General features: G+C 46.8%; 1 protein-coding gene across 5 annotated transcripts in view; it reads left to right on the top strand.

Annotated features, from left to right (window-relative positions):
* Positions 1-19,529, top strand: part of DENND1A (DENN domain containing 1A) — a 489,670-nt gene that overhangs the window by 427,232 nt on the left and 42,909 nt on the right. For all 5 annotated transcript variants that reach the window (XM_040631857.1, XM_040631858.1, XM_040631855.1 and 2 more), the window contains 3 exons: positions 1,065-1,136; positions 2,387-2,443; positions 10,955-11,086. In XM_040631857.1, the coding sequence (XP_040487791.1) occupies positions 1,065-1,136; positions 2,387-2,443; positions 10,955-11,086 (261 nt within the window). The remainder of the gene's footprint in view (positions 1-1,064; positions 1,137-2,386; positions 2,444-10,954; positions 11,087-19,529) is intronic.

Genomic DNA, 19,529 nt, shown 5'->3' with positions numbered 1-19,529 from the left:
GATTAAAAATCCTCTGGAGTATAGACTCCATATCCTGGCCCCTCATGAGCTGGCCCCATCTGGCCTCAGCCCCACGTGCCACTCCTCCCGTGATATGCTGACCACTTGCTAGGAACACACCAGGGCTTTCCAGTGTCTGCACTGTTTTAATGTGCAATTCTCTATCCCTAGAATGTCCTTACCCTTCCTGTCCCCCACATGAACTCTTCATCCTTCCCGTTTCGTCCTCTGACGCTTTCTCTGACCATGCGAAGTGTGAGCTGTGTCCACACACCTTGTGCACACAGCCAGTGCAGCTGTCCCGACCTTCAGCTGCAGCCGTTTACCCTGGGGCGCCCCCCAGACTGGAGGCCCTTGAGAGCGAAGGCCAGCCTCCCTGGGACTTAGTACCCTCCCAGGCTAACACAGGGTGTCTCTGCAGTGAACCCTCACAAAATGTCTAGAGCCTGTGCTCTTCACATCCATTCGTTGCCTCCTTTGTGTACTGGGGAAGCCACCCCTCCTCCTCCTCTCCCCTGTTCTCCCAAAGAAACTGCACCAAGAAATTGGTATGTTGGATTTGTACGAAAGCCATGATTCACGTTGATGGCTACTCATTCTTTCCTTCCCTCAAGATATCGATGTTAAGGAAGGCAGCCTACCAGAGTGATTAAAAATAACAACACAGAAACCCAAGGTGAGGAAAGGAAGGCACGTGACCGATGGTAGCCAAATAAACTAGAATTTCTTGAGAAGCCACAGATTACTATGGGGAAGCCTTGCCTCAGAGAGCCTGCGAAGAGCTTTTCTTCCAGCCAGCAGACAGGTGCCAAGCAAAACACTGAGTCCCCCTGCAGCTAGTTATCCCTATCCTCGTCCTCACCCCGCTTTCCCAGTACCCACCCATAGCGATGCTGCCACGGCCATAACTAATTGCCCAGGACCGGTTACCACCTAGGCCTGTTTCTCTAATTAAATTACACCCTCTTGGAATGTTGCTTAACTTGTTTAAAGAGAAGAGGTTTTTGTTGGTGTTGGCCCACTCTGCCTTGAGTCCCAACAGCTAATTGACGTTTCTATTACAGAAAGGAAGCGGAGCAATTCTGAATACTGTAAAAACGAAAGCGAACCCGGCTATGAAGACTGTCTATAAATTTGTGAGTACTGGTCTTGATCTCAGGACCCGAGCAGATCTGTCCCTCAGCCTGATGAAACTCTTCAACCTACCTGACCCTATACTGCAGAGAGGATTCAGGGGCTGCTGTGCTGTTTCCTAAAGCTTCCCAGGCTCTTAGAATTACTTAGTGTTGATTATTTGGTGACCAGGTCAGTGATGTTTTTCATGTTAAACTGTTTCTGCTCACAGCTGCTGCAGTCAAGAAATGGGAAGCCACTGGTTTTAGCTTTTAATAAAATGCAGACCAGGAGGCTGAAATGCTGGCTGCTCCGCGCCTCTGTCCCTGAGACCCAGAGACGTGGTCTACCGGGTGTTCTGGTAAAACCTTTGCTACGGGGATCCCCATTATCGTGTCGAAATGAAGCAGCCCCTTTGCTGGTTACTGAAGAGTGTTCATGGTGGGACGCACTCCCCAATTGTGGTCCCAAATTCTTCATCGTCTCTCTCACCACTGCCCTATAGGACGTGCATTGTTTGTGAGACTTATGCCCACAGCAGAGAGAAAATAGGAGAACACGTCAGCTCCCGATCCGATGTTCCATCTCTTACAAGCCTCAAGTATTTTTTTTTCTCATGGTTTCTCTTGCTTGCTAATTTGACTGTGAGCCACTTAACTGGGGTGGTTTTGTTTTATTTCCATTTTTAATTTTGTTAGTCCTTTCTGTGCTTAAATTGTAGTTATTTTAGCTGGGCGGGTGGCTGCCAGCAGAACCACACAGGTCTGAAATGACAGAAAATAAAAGCCAGGGCGTGTGCCGAAATGAGATTTAAGAAATGGCACCAGGGGAACCCAGCGATGTGTCTGCTCAGGCCAGTCAGCCCAGGCAGAAAATTGGTCCTGAGGCCCTGCCCCGGTGAAATGTACTAGATATTCGGATTCTTGCAGCCGCAAAAGCTGCTGCTTCATCCACACGTCCTGGTAGCTGTCACCAGGCTGCTGAGATAAATAATTATAGAGAGCAGAAGAAGGCCTTCGGAAGGGGGGAGAAAAAAAAATACTCAGTGCCATCAAAATGCAGAAAATAAAATCTCTGTCACCTCTTTAAGGGATTTTTTTAACCTCTTAACATTGTATTTGTTTTCATAGCCATTATGTTTTCGACTTGATGATCCCATTTTTCCTTCTTTTTTCTAGTAATCAGAGAAGGTGATTCGCGATGGATTGAAATCAAGCATAGTCCCTGCTGGAAACAGAGAGGGAATCTTAACTTAAATTAATTTTTCATGCAGGCAAAAGATCATGCAAAAATGGGAATAAAAGAGGTGAAAAACCGCTTGAAGCAAAAGGTACTTGAAGTTCTTATTCAAAATGTATAAGCACCATGTATGAAATGCGTGGCCACAAAAAAGTACGATGTGATCAATAGAGGGCTGTTTGATACAGTGTTGTTAGCACACTTCAAAATGCATTACCAGCTGTCCGGGAGTTTTCACACTGTTATAAATATTCACAGACAAAAAACTGTCTTCAAATAACATTAAGACTGGCTTAAACCCACAAAGGCAAGCAAGTTCAGAGTTACCACTGTCGGTCTGCCCCTTGCCCACCCCACCGGGCCTGGGGTTCATGGGGCTGTGTAGAAACTGGCTTGGCCTCCCCATCTGGGCACCTCTTCATCCCACAGCTGACCTCTGCCCTGGGGCTGCCGGTAACCAAAACCAAGAAGCATCTCCAGGGAAATGACATTTGTGGTTTGGGCATGCATGTGGCCACCACACAGACACAGGGCGCACAAAGGGTGGGTTTCAGGAGGACGCTGTGGGCTCTCCTCACAGTGCTGGCCAGACCAAGAGGAGCCCAGCAGTTCCTATTGGAGCCTCTTGAGCAACAGGGAGAAGACTCTGATGGTCTTCATGGACCATCAGTAAAATGGTATGAAATCCTACAGGCTCCATGCTGACCAAGAGTCCCCTGCCTGATTCTCTAGCCTTGTACAGGGAGGTTAATACAGCAGAGGGCATTTTTATGTGATAACGAATGTCATCATTTTCACAGTTGCCGCCCTTCGATAACCACTTACTGAGGATGGTCCAGGCTGGGAGCTTTCACAGTTAAGCCTTAGAACAACCCTGGGGGGTATGATTCCCGTTTCCTGTGTAGAGTGCCTAGACTATGGTTCAAAGGTGAAGAATTTGCGCAAGGTCACTGTTGGAATCTAGGGAGCCCTGATCAGGTTCCAGACCCATCCATTTCCAGTGTCCGTGCTCTTACCACGACAGCGTTTCATACTACCCTCTTGAAACAAGTGTTTGCTTTCCAAAAGATGTTTGGGAGCACTTCTTTCATTATCCCACACCCCCAAATGTGCAACTCTAACAAGGGCCTTTGTCTATCTCGGCAGTTTTTTAAAAATTGAAAGCAGTTTTAATTTTATGAAGTCAGAAAGGACCTCTAATTAACTTGAAATGGTCCAAGGAATTGATTCCTTTCTTTTAATTGCAAAATAATTTGTTCCAACTAAGTATTTAAATTCCTAGTTTCAGCTGAGAGGGAATTTTCTTTTTTTTTTTTTTTTAAGATTTTATTTATTTATTCGACAGAGATAGAGACAGCCAGCGAGAGAGGGAACACAAGCAGGGGGAGTGGGAGAGGAAGAAGCAGGCTCATAGCAGAGGAGCCTGATGTGGGGCTCGATCCCATAACGTCGGGATCACGCCCTGAGCCGGAGGCAGACGCTGAACCGCTGTGCCACCCAGGCGCCCCTGAGAGGGAATTTTTAACACCTGAGATTCGAGTCCCAAAATAAAGATCCTGTCCTGTAAATCCAGGCAGACCCTAACCGTGGTCTGTTGTGCCCTGCCAGAGGCTGGCAGGTGGAATTCTTTCCTTGGATGTTAAGTCCGATCTATACTTTTTGTTATCTCCTATCTCAGTCGCATGGAACTGAGTTGGATAAAATATAGAGTGGCAGGGAGGGGGTATTTCTCTCACCAAATTTTCCCTCCTTGATGACCTGATCGTAGGCTCAGCTGGTGTTAGAATACTCCTTGAAATAAGTAAAGAAAGGGGGTCCCTCCTCAGGCAGAGGACAGATATTCCTCATTGGTCAGATCTGCTCTCTGCCGGCCTTCGCCTCCCTACCGGTACGCGGAAGCCTTGGGCCTGACGAAAATCCCCTTTTTCTGATACGTAACATTTCTGCAAATAACCAGTTAAGCCCCAGTTTTTTGATGTTGTTGTTCAAAGCTTCACTTAAACAATCTAGATCACCCTCCTTCCACGCCACCTCCCCTTCCTTTCCTTGATAGTATCTAAAGCAGATTTTTTTTCCCTCCCCTTCTCCTCTTCCCCCTGCCAGTCTTTTCAAGAATAGCTTCAGGAGATAATGTTCTATAGAAAGTGTCAGTACATTTCAGGTGACACAAATGGTGAAGGCATTTTATAGAAATGTGGCTTGTCACCATCGGACTGTTGACAGATCTATTAGTGCACCTTTTTCAATTTTCACTTTTCCCCCCTTCGGTCTTACAGATTTCTACAGACTTGATATTTTGCAGTTGTTCTTGGAAGAGCTATTTTGTAATTGAAACTCTAGCATTGTTCAGTGCAGACAGGACTTGGTCTTCAGCGGTGCTCTCCTGCTCCCTTTCTTGAGCTAATTTAGGATTTGGCTCCATCTGACCTCTCTCACTGCAGTAGAAAATATTTCCTTGGCTTTTTTGTTTCCCTCCCCTCTGCCCCCTCCCCTTCACATGGCAACATATCTGTGTGGCTCCCCAGATGTGTCTAATACAGACATCTCAAGTTTGGTTTCTGCTATGAAATTGAGGCAGTTCCCAACAAAGATCCAATTTTCAAATGTACTGGGTTGCCACCTGGCCTCCTCTAACTCTGCATAGTGATGGTGACCTCGCAGATATAATCAAGAACCCAGTCTTGCCCTCTGCGCTCTCGCCTTGGGTTTGAATTGCAAATAGAAAATGTGGGGCCGACCTGCGGAGAGGTCACCATGGTGTGTGGAGGGTCCATCTCTAATATGACTGAGCGGGGCCCCTTTTCCATCCCTTGTTCATTTGTGCTGCGGATTTTCAAAGCATCTGAAAGAGGAGCTTTCAGGGTATCCGTGTGACCATTGGCAAATAATTGTTAATAGATACTATAGTGTGGCTTTATTCCGTACCTGCTCTGCTTCAGCCCAACAACAAAAAAAGAAGGATGGATAACATATTTCTCTGGATAAATGCAGCAAGGTGGTCAAGTTCTTCTGTAGCTTGGCCTCCTTTGAAGTCTGACTTGCTCAAAATTAGGAAGAAGAAGAAATGGCCAAGATGCTACCCGGCTGCCGCTTTCTAAAGGGAGGATGTGGTGCTCTCCTCCAGAGCGTCTCCCCGCCAGGCCTGACGTGCAGGAGAACGCCGCGTGGCTGGGCTCCTGCCTGTCAACACACTGGATTCTCTGGCGGCACCACGCAAGGCTGGCATCAGAGGGCCCTGTCTGAAAGATGATGGCCACACACGTGCTCCTTCTCGCCCGCAGGGAACGTGAAGATACTCACATGAGGATGTTATTTTTTTTGTACATTGGGAAACCCCTGAAAAATGATCTTTTTTTCCTCTGTATCAGAATAATTGAGTCAAATGGGCCCATTTCACAGCCCTTTTGAAAGTTTCTACATCTTTGATCTTGGAAAGATAAATCGAGCTTGTCGGTGTAAGAGTTTGTGACGGAGAGGAGCGAATTCACAGTTAGGTCAGCGAAGCCTTGAGTCTGGCCAAATATTTCCTAGTGTATTGAAGGGAGGAAGCATGTGTGGGGCAGGAAGATCTAGGTAGACTCTCGTAGAACAGACATTTTCACACCTTATCACACAACTGTCAGCTCCCTGTCTCCAACACCTTAAAATACGCTGCAGCCTCAATCATAGAAATTCCAACTTTGGATATTGTTTTGATATCAATATTCATATTTTAATTTGCATTCGCTGTGGTGTGAAGTAGACTGCAAGAGAAGGGCACTGCACAAATCTGAAAATGGAGACCAGCAATCTGAGTCAGAGATGTGAAGGGCTCTGCCTCACGCCCACCAGGGCCTTTGAACCCCTGACGCCACCGTGTGGTGTTTGGGCTTCTGAGGTAGATAAGCTGGGTTTAGTGCTGGTTGTGTAGGATATTAACTGTGTGACCTTGAGTAACTTAGTAGACCTCTCTGAACCTGTTTTTTTTCTCATGTAACTAGGGGAAGGATCGATTTTCACTGGATTGTTGTAAGGATTAGAAGAGGTAATGGCTTTCAACAGCAACAGCTAGGAGCCACTCATTAGATGGGAATTTCCATCCTGTTTATTTCCTCATGTCTCACATCCAGAGCAGCTGATCTGTCCAGAAACCCATGTGTACATACCCTGAGAGCATGGCTGGCATGGGATCACCTCCCTTTTGGTCATCCACATGGCCACCAGAGCAATTTTTCTAGAACGCAGCCCTGACTGAGTCACTCTCTTGATTAAAACCTTTCACACCTTTCAAACCTTCCTCCACCCCAGCCTGGGGGGCTCTTAGAATGCCCCAGCTGCTGAGCCGCTTGCCCTTCCTTAACCAGGCAGTGCTGTCTGCGTACCCCCGGCCAGGAAGGCTCTACCTGCATCTCTGCCTCAGGAAGTCATATCCTCGGCTCCATCCTGGTCCAGCCCCCTCCCCAGCTCCTACCCAAGGCCACTCAGACCCCTTCTTGCCCTGGGTTTCTGCCTCCTAACTTCTCAGAGGTCCTCTGTCCAGCGACGTCCTGCACACTATCCCTCCCTCCTCCACAGACAGGTGGACGGTAGACCCCAGTCAGGATTTTTGATTCCAGAAAACTCTTAGGAAAGTGACGGGAACTGAATTATTTTCTGACTCCTTTACTTTACCGAGAGGTGTGAACTGGTTGGGGCTCAGGGCTCCTGGTAAGAGATTTGTCACCCTGTGGTGACCTCTGACCTGCAGCTCTGTCTAGTGCCTTCCTCCTATGTGACCCTTTGGGAAGGAACAGATTTACCCCTCCTGTCAGCTTCTTGGTTTTGCATTTCCAAAATGACATTTCAACAGTTTTTTTTTTTTGTTTCTGTTTACAAACAAAAAACATGTTTATTGGAGACAATTCAACAAATCAGATGAGCAAAAAGAAAATGATCTTGTTTTATAACCTGCATTTTCATTTACTGTATTCTGAGCATTTCCCAGACCACTAAATGTTTCTTCTGCATGTCATTGTTTTAAGTGGCTACAGAAAATTTTATCTGATGGGCATATATACATTAATCAGGCCCTTTTGTGGATACTTAAGTTAGGTCCAGTTTTTTTTCTAGGCCAGGTATTCTCGTAGGTAAAACATTGTGGAAATTCTTAATTATTTCATTAGGATAAATTTCTAGGAATATAATTAATGGGCCAAAGGGCATGCACCTCTTTTAGGGTTTGATATAAATTGCCAATTTGTATTCTCTCCAGAAGGGCATGAAAGTGCCTATTTTCCCAAACCCTTTGCCGACAGACAGCTCCTCAGCTCATTCTGAGACCACAGGTTCTTTAATCACAGGATCTCGACTGTGTATGAGATCTCTGCTAGTAGATACAGTAGAAGATATGAGTTGGCCATCTTTCTTTCTTGACTAGGGCTCCTCCCACTCTGCTGTCTATGAGAGGAAGCCATTGTCCTTCTCCAGCTATAGGAAATAGGGAAGAAGTGAATAAATTGGCAGGGTGAGCCCCACAGAACTTTGTAAGAAGTCTTTTGCACTTTGGGATCTTCTAACTGAAGAAAATTAATGTGCAGCACTGTTTTTGATGCACAAGCACATTTGTATATCGGACACATTTGCCTTCCAAATGTTCAACTCAATTTACAAAGATTTGTCGGAGAGCGTGTGCTATATATTCAAGGCTCTGGGGCAGAGAACCCAAACCCCAAGGAATTGACCGTCTTTAGGGATAAGAAGTTAGTGCAAAGAGAGCATAAGGGGTGGCAGCAGAGGGTCAGTGTAACAGAAGGGGAGATCACACCTGATGGTCCGTTGAGCACCTCCTCAACTCAGAATACCTTCACGTATGCTGCTGTTACGGGTCGATATCGGTACAAATGCCAGAAATCACATAGCTCTTGGTTCCTCCACTTTCTAGCTGTGTGGCTTTGGATGAGTTGCCCTCTTTGAGCCTTGTTTCCTCACCTACAAAAGAGCGATAATCCTGTTTACCTTGTGGTTGCTGTGGAAACTAAGTGTGCTAGTGAAGGTCAAGGGTCTGGAGAAGTGCCTGCCAGTAGTAGGCGCTCAGCACGGCCAAGGGAAGCTCTTTGTCGCTGGTGCTCTTTCCATTTTGCAGGGGATACGGAGCTAACGTTTAGTTTGCACAGGACTGGAACATTTTTCAGGTTCCCTCACATTTCATCTCCTTTAATTCATTCTCCCCGTAGCTTTGAAGTTCACCAAGCAGGTGGTGGTCTCCCTGTTGTAAAAATAAATAGGTGCAAAAAGGTCGAAAAGATGAGCTAGTCAATGGTAAAAACAAATCTAGAAGACAGTGTTTACTTATAAGCTTAAACTAAGACACCTTTCCCAAAACTACCACATACATTTTTTTAAAATATCTATCATCTTATAGTTTTTATTACTATCAATATTTTCTTACCATGTAACCTTACTGCGCCATTTATTTTTTTTTCAGCCAGTCACTCACAAACACTTGCAGTATTTTTCCTGAACTAAAAATGGATTATTTTTCTTTTTTTTCTTTTTCTTTTCTTTCTTCTTTTTCTTTTTTCCTTTTCTTTTTCTTTTCTTTCTTTTCTTTTTTTTTTTTTTACTGTTTGGCTTTACTCAACCTTTGTGTCTGTCTTCTCAGTAACCCCACCTGAATCCAGAATGCCCCTTTTGCCCTTTGTTACTTTCTGGCGCAGATGGAGCCCCTCCCCTTCTTTGTTCCACTTGACCTGAGCACCTTAGGGCAGCCCCTTTTCTAAAAGAGCCATTTCTAATTGGCTGTCGGCAGCCTCTCATCACACAGCCTCAGCCAGGCTAAGACTTGGGGGCCACTTACTGCACACCCTCCCTGCAAAACCAAGAGGCCATCACCTCCCTGTGTTGTTACCAAGCAGGGCTAGAGGCTGCAGCTGGGTGTATGGGTTTGAAGGTAGCAAGATCCCTACAGTTTATTATAATAAAGTCTATACCTTATTAGTAGGTATTCCGTTACTATGAAGTGCTATACATAGTACATTATCAAATCATAATGTTCTAGACACATTTATGTCACTTTATTTCCTTTACTCCTCACAGCTACCATATCCCCATTTTACAGATGAGGAGACAGATTCACAAATGTTCTCATGTGTTTCTTCCTTAATGCATTATTATCCAATAAGGGACCACTTTCCTCCATTTGCCACCATTCTCTTTATTTGGCTAAGTTAAAAGCAACCCGTTGTCAAGTCTTGTGTGTGCAGAATTTAATGAGTACTAAAGGTGTGTGTCTTGTTGACCAAAATATGTCTTTGTTTTTGCAATGAAAAGAATTGGGATTTTTCTTTATTACTTCATTCTGACTGGGAGTATTTTTACTTGGTTAAAAAAAATCATTATTTAGATGTTTTTTATTTGAACATTTATTCTCTGCCTTACTCCAATGAAGATCTAAGTAACTTTCACAACTTGGGTAAAACGTGTGGTCCGTACAACACAAGTGGGCACCATGCCCCCCCCCCCCGCCCGCAAAGAACCAAAGGAAGCATTACCTGCCTTTTGCACATTGGGGTTTTTCTTTTCTTTATACTTTGACTTCATTCAACAGAAGCCCAGATTAAATGTAAATTTCTGAATTTCAGAGTATTACTTTGGTTCTCTAAATGTTCTCCACATCATAAAATCCGAACTCAGACTTGGGTCTCCGCGTTCTCTGCCAGAAAGACTAAGTAAGGCGAGGAAAGGGGGTAGGCCAAACACCTCGTTTCCACAGACAGTAACATCATCAGTAAGCAAGCATGGAGAAAGTGTCCACACTCACAAATAACAAAGTATGCAAATTAAAACAACAATGAGGTCTAATTTTGCACCTCTTAAATTAGCAATACATTTTTAAAATGATAAGGCTAACAAGTACTATGAAACTGATAACTCATCCATTGTCAGTGGTTGGTGTAAATTGGAAAGCAGTTTGGTAGAATGAATAAAAAGGCTTAAAGTGTTTACATCTTTTGACCTAGTAATTTCATTCCTAGGTATTTCTGTAAGAGAAATAATCCAAAAGAAAGAAAACGTCACTGTTTATCACTATGGTGTTTAGGAAGAAAAAACAAAAAAAAAAGAAGAAGAAAAAAGGAATAACCTAAATGCTCAATAATAGTAGAGTGGTTTATTAAATTATTACATAGCCACTCAGTGAAATATTATGTATCTATTAAAATTATCATTAAAATGGCTGTAGCACCATGGAGATGCTTATAATATAGTAGGAAAAAATAGAATGTAAAATTATGCATGAGCTGTGATTGCAAGTAATTTTTAAATGTCTGCATGTGGACAAAGTGAATATGTAAAAATGGGAATAGCTGTGTAAGGTAGTAGGACAAAAAGATTCTCCCCCCCCGCTATTATGAATTATTATATTGTCTTTGTAACTTAACGTGTATGATTTTGATTTCTCCTGTCCTTAAAAGTCAAAGAGCCAAGTTACCCTTCTGCTCCCTCCATCTCCAGCAGGAGGAGAGGCTCTGAACATCCCAGAGGGAGTGTTCTGTGGCAAGCCCCTGAGCTGGGGGGTTGGAGGGGGCACCTGCTTGTGGCAGGTGCCGTGACCCCAACACCAACCCCACCTGGCTTCTCCCCGCAGGACATCACCGAGAATGGCTGCGCCCCCACCATGGAAGACCAGCTGCCAAAGACGGTGCCATCCCCACTGGTGGAGGTCAAGGACCCGAAGCTCCGAGAAGACCGGAGGCCAATCACAGTCCACTTCGGACAGGTATGTACTCTGGCCCTTGGACTGGTCTTGTTTTGTTTTTTTTAGCAGAAGCTAGAACACTGCAGCAGACAGGCTTTCCATTTCCGCTCTCTTTGGCAAAACCACTCCATGGAGCTGTGCACATCTTTGAATGTTTATTTGGTACAAACGTGGTTTGAAGGGGAATTTTTCAAAAATTTTGAGGAGACAGCATGGCTCTGGTCATAAATGAGCTCAACTCTTGAATGAAGTCATTAAATGCGGCTGCCACCTCCCCCACTCCAAGGCACTCTGTTGAAGTCGCCTCCGTTAGCTAAGCATCTCATTAGAACACTTTAGCATCCCAGGCCCTTCTTTGCACCTTCAAATAAAAGGCAACAAGCGAAGTCTTAAAAAAAAAAAAAAAATCAATTAGGAGTTCTTTATTAATGTACTTCCTGAAAATCAATACCGGGAGTCGTGCTTCTCGGAGTAAACACCCACGCTACTATTCTAGAGATCTGATTCTCTCACCAACAATTTTTGATGACCTGAGCATTTGAAAAATTGTCTATTTGTTTGATTCCCCCCTTAAGTAAAACATCGTATTCCTTATAGAAACTGAATTTTTAAATCTATGTCCAAGCAGTGGTTATATTTTTAGCTGAAAAGGATTGTGCACTCTCCCCTTTCTCTTGAACTGACTCTCTTGATGAGCAAAAGTCATAATTATTTGGTTTGTGAAACATGGCCGTCAGCAAGATGAGACTATGACAAGAATTTGCACGGTTACTTACTTTTAAATCACTTGATTCTTGAGCCATTTATTAGATGGAGCATGATTAAAATCGTCTTTATGATTTTATCTTAAATATGATTGCTTTTTTTTATCACATAATGGATCTAGAAACATACCTTTTAAACACTCTGTTTTTGACACTTATCAAGTACCTACTGTGTACCGGCATTAAGCTATTTAGAAATGAAGAGAATTAATGAAATGGTGGCTCTGGGTTATTATGGTTAGGGGCGAGTTTGTTGACACGTAAGAATCTTCCTCTGTAATCAGTATTTTCAGATAATACATTCATACAATTTAAAACTTGGGGAGGTTCATCCCTTTTTCGGATTTTACACTTAAAAAGGACGTTATAAAAATTAAAATGTAGTGCAAGAAAGGAGCATTCCTGGGGCAGTGCTCACTTGGTTAATGCTTCTCTTCAGATGGTGGTGTGTTTCCACCCCTGAAGAGTGGCCTCTTCGGGGCTCAGGCCCTGTTGGAGAAATCTGCACCCCAGTTTCCTGGCGGAGTTTGCTAAAAGCACAGCCCCCGTTGTAACCAGCATGGCATTCCAGAGCCAGCTTCCTGCTTTCCTTTGTCCTCATTCCTGCACACACTAACCTTCCCATGAAAAGAGCCCCTCGCTGGAGTTTGAAGCCCATTACAGAGAAAGAGGGGGCGGGGGAGAGGGATTTCATGGTGTTAAACATTCCATTTTCGAAACACAAAAAAGGAGGCCCTATTTGAAATGGAGAAAAACCTTCTTTCCATTTCAGCAAGAAGTAGAGATGCTTTAATGTCATTCCCAGCTAAATGCAGCATAAGAGTGTGTGTGTGCGCGGGTGGGGGATAAACAATTAAAAAAGCCACCCCAAACTCTGTTGAAATAAGAGCTGTCTGTGCCTTCACAGGTCTGTAAACTGGAGAGGATGAAAGTGGCTTTTTCTCCCCATTTGTCACTTCCCTCACGTGGCTGCCAGCATTATGCAAGTGTACAGGAAGGCAGGATTTTTTTTTAATGCATGCATGCGGATTAAGGTCAAGCCCCAAGTATCAGCCATGCAGCGGGCTCTCCCTCACAGCTGCAGCCGCAGAGCCTACCCACAGCCGCGAGATGCCTTAATTGAGACGTGCTGTCAAAGTGACAAACACATTTGCATACAGTCTACACTCTATTTATTTTCTCTGGAAAGGTCTACAGTCTGCTGTTGGTTGAACATTCTTAATCAGTTTGCTGTAAGTGAACTGCCAGCTAGCTCACTTGTGCCGGCCGCTTCTTCATTAGGTGACAGATTAGCTGCAGGGGGGATGGGCCAGGGAAACTGCAGACCCCTTTCTTTTAACCCTTTCCGGCTTCGCCCCTGGGCTAGGTTGTCCTTCCGTGCTTTTTCCTCCAGCGCCAGCGCCCGGTTTGATGGGCCTGTGACCGGAACCAGCAGTGTTTCTAGAGCACCTACTACTGGCAAGGATGAGTTTTAGGGACTTTCTATTCTCCTCAAAGAACAGTCTTTTGAGTTCCATTTCAAAAAATTTTTGCCACACCCTCCTACCATCTGTGCTATTCTTTTCCTTGCTGTTTTTCTTTAAATAGACCCAGACCTGACATCCGTACCAGCTTTAGCCTCATCTTAAGTAATGACGTTGACAAAATCACAGGTCTGACGTCCTAGTCCAGTTTTTTTCTAAGGCATATCAAAAAAATCTTTTAAGTGTCAGTCCATGTATCGCCTGCACCACTCATGTGGCCCCAGCAGTGTGCCTTCTGTTTGGGGGAAGCCTGTCATCTCTGCCCCAACCCTTTGAGGAAGGGACTATTAGCCACATATGCGGGACCCAGAGGTAGAGCCCAGGGACCTGAAGGGACCCAGCCAGGGCCACAGTGCTAGCACAAAAACCTAGGACAGCCCACCCGCAGAGCCCCCTCCAGCTCCCTCACCAAGCAGGCATTTCAGCTCTTTGATGTCTGGTAAAGCCAACGCGTCCCAGCAAAATAATTTAAACTAGCCAGACGGTGACGCTAACCTCAGAAAGATTTTGCCTTGGGTTTGCATTTCTGTGGATCTCATTCTTGAAGAACGCTTAGCTTTCCAGCGGGGACAGAGACTGTTGAGCTGGTTACTACATCCGGTAGCACTCGTGTAGCCAGCCAGGGGACCTTCGCGGGGATGCGGGGCGCGGTGGCAGGGAGGGGCGGCGGCCTTCGTGGAGCCCTCAGGCGCAGCTGTGCGGGCGCTGGCCAGCGCTGCCTCTGCCAGGGGAGGGAAGGTGCTCTCCTGCCTCTCTGCCTCACTGCAGCTTCCTCCTTCGAGGCTAGGACCATCCCTCCGTTTAATTATGCATCTGTTCATCCATGTATTGAGACCTACCATGTGTTAAATAAAAAAAAAGTCCTTGTGGGGCATAATGAGGGAGACAGACTAGCAAATGGACAGTCCAACCCAGAGTGATGAGAACAGAAGTGAGGTGAGCTCGGGGCACTCAGGGCCCCCAGAGGCCACCTCTTTACCCCCAGGACCGCTCTCCGGAGTCCCAGGTTGAGCCCTCTAATTAAAAAATATTTTGTCAACAAACTGAACTCACGAACAACTCGTTTGTTTTCTAAAGCAGGCACAAGTATCCCCACTCAGCGCTCGAGATGAGCCCTGTTGATGGTTCCAGACAAGAGCGAAGTAAATGGACTTTTAGTGAGCCTCTGCGTCCTTAGCCTGTACGGTTTCTTTAAAGCGTTCAAAAATCTCAGATACCTTGAGAATGCCTGTTCCTACCTTGGAAAGTATTTAGGTTTAGAGAGCCTTTAAATAACTCTTTTTTTTCCCCTCCCAAGTTCGGAATAGTTGAGAAATAAGGCCCAGGAGATAGTCAAATGAAATAAAAATGCCAGCTTTTTTACTGATAAGGCTGAAAGGAGAATACTGTTTTAGACCTGAGGCCAGATGGGCTTGCTAAAACTTCACTTCAGAATTAAAAAGACTGCGCTCCTGCACACAGGAGAAGGGGACAATGGCAGGCAGCACCCAGCAGTGCCTGTGGACTGACTGCTCCACAGAGGGAGCCGCAAGGGTGCGCGGAGCCCGGAGCATGCTCAGGTCTTCTCCCAAACCCCAAGGGAAGCACGCCTCTTCTCCCTGGCAGGAGTGAGCAAGAGGGTGCAGAGAGAAGCTAAGCATCCCCCCGTGGTTTTCTCTCCTGGGAAGGGGAGTGGACATTCCCTCGTCTCTGTAGGTGTGGAGAGGTGAAGAAGCAGGGTCCTCCACTCACCCCTCAGCCAGGACATCTTGCCTTGACCCCTTCTTCAGGAAAATCAGCAGAGGTAGCACCTCCATGGAAACTGCTTTGCTCCCTGCGTCTAATAAGGTGGACAGGCCACTAGGTGCTTTCACATCTGTGCTCATTTCGCTGAGTCTTTACCAGCTGATAAGGAAGAAAGCACAATACCCGTTGTACAAACAAGGAAACAGGCGTGGAAGACGTGTGCTTGAACTAGTAGCTAATTGACACTGCACAGCCAGCAGCACCTCTGCTTCTCGGCCCTCCACCCTGGCCAGGGGCACCCGACTAACCGTGGGAGCCTCGTGGCCCAGTGACTGGGCTCTGGTCCTGCCTACATGCTGGCAGTGCTGTGTGCCTGGCCAGGGGCCAGGCCTTCTCGGTAAGTGGGAGGACAGGGCTCCCCCGAGAACATCAGGCATCAGGGTAAATCCACAGGGCCCCCTTCATGTGTTCCCTCCAAATGATTGATCCTGCAAATGAAATAATTGCCTGCCTTCCAATCTGGTAGCTTCCAAAAAGTACATTCTCCCAATTGAGCCAAGGTTTCTAAGTCTCTTTAACAGGAAGTTTGAAAAGCCAGTTAAACTGAAGCCCAAACTAAGCACTGTCATGTCTTCCAGAGATCTGGGACAGAGGGGTTTGGATACACCCCCAGGAACAGCTCTTGGAATATGGTTGCCTGCTTGTCTGTGCATATGGAGAGCTCTGGCTTGACAAAGCACGAGCTGGGTCATTTTGTGCCAGTCTCGCACTAGGCTGGAAAAGCTGCCCAGCCAGTGAACGCCTTCTCAGCACCCTTGGCTCCGAGTGCCCTGAGAAACCCCTTCTGCCCCGTTGAGCTTGGAAGTCACACACGATTCCCTTCAATTTAGCCATTGCATCCCAAACATCTCCAACAGATGTTCTGGTGTTCCCCAGACACCTCAAGCCACAAGCCTCCAGTCCGAACATACACTCCCCGACAGACTCTCTCCTCATCCGCCATCTCCACCTCAGTGAATGGCACCACTGTCTCTCCAGAAGCCTGAGTACACTCACTGTCGCCTCATGGCCTCTCCCTTCCGCCTCCTGGGCACTGCTCAGTTCCTCTCCTCCCCACGGCCTCCCTCACAGCTTTGGTTCAAGCTGTGTTGTCACTCAGCTGGGCGGTTCCACAGTCTCCTAACTGGCCTCTGGCCTTCAGACTTACCCCCACTACACACCCCACATGGCCTTGCAGGGTCCACTTGAGGCATCCACAAGTGGCCTTGTCACCTCCCTCTCCTTCCCACCCCCAAACATTCCCTCTTCATCTTTGGCTTGGCACATGAGGCCCTCCGTGGTCTACCTGTCTGCCCTCAGAGCAGGTCCCTTTTGTGAATCCCCCGACTCCCCTGGGAAGAGTTAGCTGCTCCCGTCTTTATGCTGCCCTTAGAACTTGGCACATGCAGAGCGTCTCGCACAGCCTCGTAATTATTTCTTTAATGCTTGTCCTCCCCTGTGAGAATATGAGCCTCAGGAAAGTCTACCACAAGCCCTGGCGCTGAACTGGCAGGCAGTAAACGTCTTAAGGTTTTATTATTGATGTGGATTTTTAAGTTGATTAATAATTGATTGATTATTGTTTAAGTACTTGCTGTTTGTCCGGCCAGTTATTTGGTTTTATTTCAGTTGCTATGCTTATAATTCTGTTCATGTGAAGAAGAAAAATGAATATTCCATTAGTGGCCAAAAACTACTTCCAAATCACTTTCCATAAATAAGGGTTTTATTTCCAAGTAGAAACAGCTTTGTATTATAGAAATTTAGATCCTCTTAGTTCGTGTTTTTATGAACTCCCAAGGTCTAGTCCTGTATGCCTCAGGAAAGAGGGGTAAAAAGCAGAGTACTGGAATCCCCATCCCCACCCCCGTCCCCAGGATGGGTTGACCTAGGGAGCAGGGGAGCAAGGGAGAGAGCCGGCAAGGGAAGGAAAAGCCTGGTGTCCCTTGAATTATATCATATAAAGCAAAGATTTTGTCTATAAGAGACGAAGCTGCATGACCAAATGCAAAGTATGAATTTAACTTGGGTTATGGTGGGTATTTTTTTTTTAAGCTTTAAAGACATTCCCAGGGAAGTTGGCAGATTTGAAGATGGACTAGGATGTTAGTCGATACGATGGAATTATTGTTAATAATCATGGTTGGGGGGGTTCTTCCTAGGAAATGCACACTGAATCATTTAGGGGCAAAGTACCAGGAAGTCTGAAACTTGCTCTCGAGTGGTGTAGTCAAAATATTATGCGGGTGCGCACACACGTACATACCACCTGTTCACGGAAACAGAAAATGCAAATACAGCCCCCATCCCCCACAAAAACGTAACTACTGAAAAGGCAGATGCTGATCGGTTGCTGGGGGACAACGTGGGAGAGAGGACAAAGCACAAAGCATCAGGCAGCTGTGGAATTAAATTTCGGCTCTGTTACTATCTAGCTGTTACTAACCTCAGTGAAATCAGTTTCCCCATCTTGGGAGTGGGGATAATAGTCCCCATGTCATAAGTTGTTGTAATGATTCAGTGAGTCTCTTCAACTAAGTGCTGCACTTAGGCCCTCAGTAAATATGTGTATTTCTCCAGGGTGGGGGGGTTGCGGAGAAGGGCCAGCTGTCAGTCACCCCCTGACTCAGCGGCAGCCTGCCTGCCTGTACACCCTGGTGACTGACCTGTGTCCCCACCGCTCTGGTGGGAAAACCAGCACCTCAACAGAAGAGGGCTTGCATCACGGAGCAGAGGGTGAGGGGCTCACAGGATGGCCAGGAGATGGCGCTGGCAAGAGCAGATCCCGAGCTTCTGGCTGGCTAGGAGAGTGAGCACAAGAGGCCATGGGGCACGTTGGGGCACCAGATGTGAGGAGCTGGCAAGCATCGTGGTCCGTGGTCCAAAGTCATTTTCTTGGCCTAACTCATCAGCCGTGCTTTCGCAGTCCGCAAAGCAGAGTCCCGGCCTGCTGGTCTTTAAACCCTGTTCCTTCCAAATCCTAGTTCCCCTTTTCTGTCACCCCCTTCCTGCTGTCTCAGCCGTGTGTGCGCATGACGGCAGGTGCTACCGTAGTGGTCCCCCAGTCCAGCCCCTCTGGCTCCAGTCCAGCTTTTGTGCCAACTGCAGCGAGACTGCAGACCATCCTGCCTCCAGTCCTAGTGGGGTGGCTATCCCAAGTTGTTTTGACTCATTCACTGCCGTTCCAAAAGCAGCAAGGGCCCTAACTGCTGGTGGGTTTTTTAAGGTTTAAAAAGGTTTAAGGTTAGGGGGCGCCTGGGTGGCACAGCGGTTAAGCGTCTGCCTTTGGCTCAGGGCGTGATCCCGGCGTTACGGGATCGAGCCCCACATCAGGCTCCTCCACTAGGAGCCTGCTTCTTCCTCTCCCACTCCCCCTGCTTGTGTTCCCTCTCTCGCTGGCTGTCTCTATCTCTGTTGAATAAATAAATAAATAAAATCTTAAAAAAAAAATAAAATAAAAAGGTTTAAGGTTAAAAAAGACCCTTGTCAGGTCTGCCCGGGGAGGGTGACTGGTGGGCCTGTCTTTCCATGTGGACTCACTTTTTCAGAGCCCAGGCTACCCCAGAGACAGCTTTCCATTGGAAGGTTAACAAGGCCAGGGTTTGCTCCTCTGAGCACACATGTTCGATTTGGGAGGGAACACTTGCCAATCAAAGAGAGAGCTCAGATTCTGGAAATTCATAACAAGTGGAAAATTCTAGAGAATTCTGGTTAAGCCTTCTCAGAAACTATTCCTGTCATCCCCGGGAGCTTGAGAAGGCCGGAGAGTTCAGCACGGGGGTGGGGGGGGAGTGGATTTCCTGACACACGGTGGAAGGGCTGGGAGGTGTCAGCGGCCAGGAAAAAATCCAGGTTCACGAGCAATGTGCTGCCTGAGCTACAGCCCCCGGGCCCCATTCAGCACAGGTGAGGATGGCTGCAGACCAGGGGCCGGGGTCAGCTCCCTCCCTGACCGCCCCTGCCCCAGGACTTCTGAGCACTTTAACAACAGTCTGAGCACCTATTCTATGCAAGGCATTGGACGATCTGAGGGCCCTCGTGGGAGGAGTGTGAGCAGGACTTGTTCACTGCGTGCCAGGCACTACCCCGAGACCCAGAGAAACGTATTCCAGCTCCGGGTGTTGTGCTAGGCAGTTCCCACAGGTTAGCCCACTTAGTCCTTTCAGCCCCCCAGGGGATCCTCAGGTAGCGTCTCCCCTTGCAGAGGGGGAGACAGGCCAGAGACAGGGACAATGGAGACTTGCTACAGCTTAGAAGCAACGGTCAGGATTCAAAGCCATGTTGCTTATGACTAGAGCTCAGGCTTGTACCCCAGCTCTGTGCTGAGAGCACGGCACCTTTGTTCTGGTGGCCCCAGTATCCGCTTCTAACTCATTCCTGTTTCATGAGCTGCTCTCACTGCCGTGTCTTAGT

This window comes from Ursus maritimus, unplaced genomic scaffold (genome assembly GCF_017311325.1).
Source record: "Ursus maritimus isolate PB19 unplaced genomic scaffold, ASM1731132v1 scaffold_17, whole genome shotgun sequence".
NCBI classification, from domain to species: Eukaryota; Metazoa; Chordata; class Mammalia; order Carnivora; family Ursidae; genus Ursus; species Ursus maritimus.
This window is presented reverse-complemented; position numbering and strand designations above follow the sequence as displayed.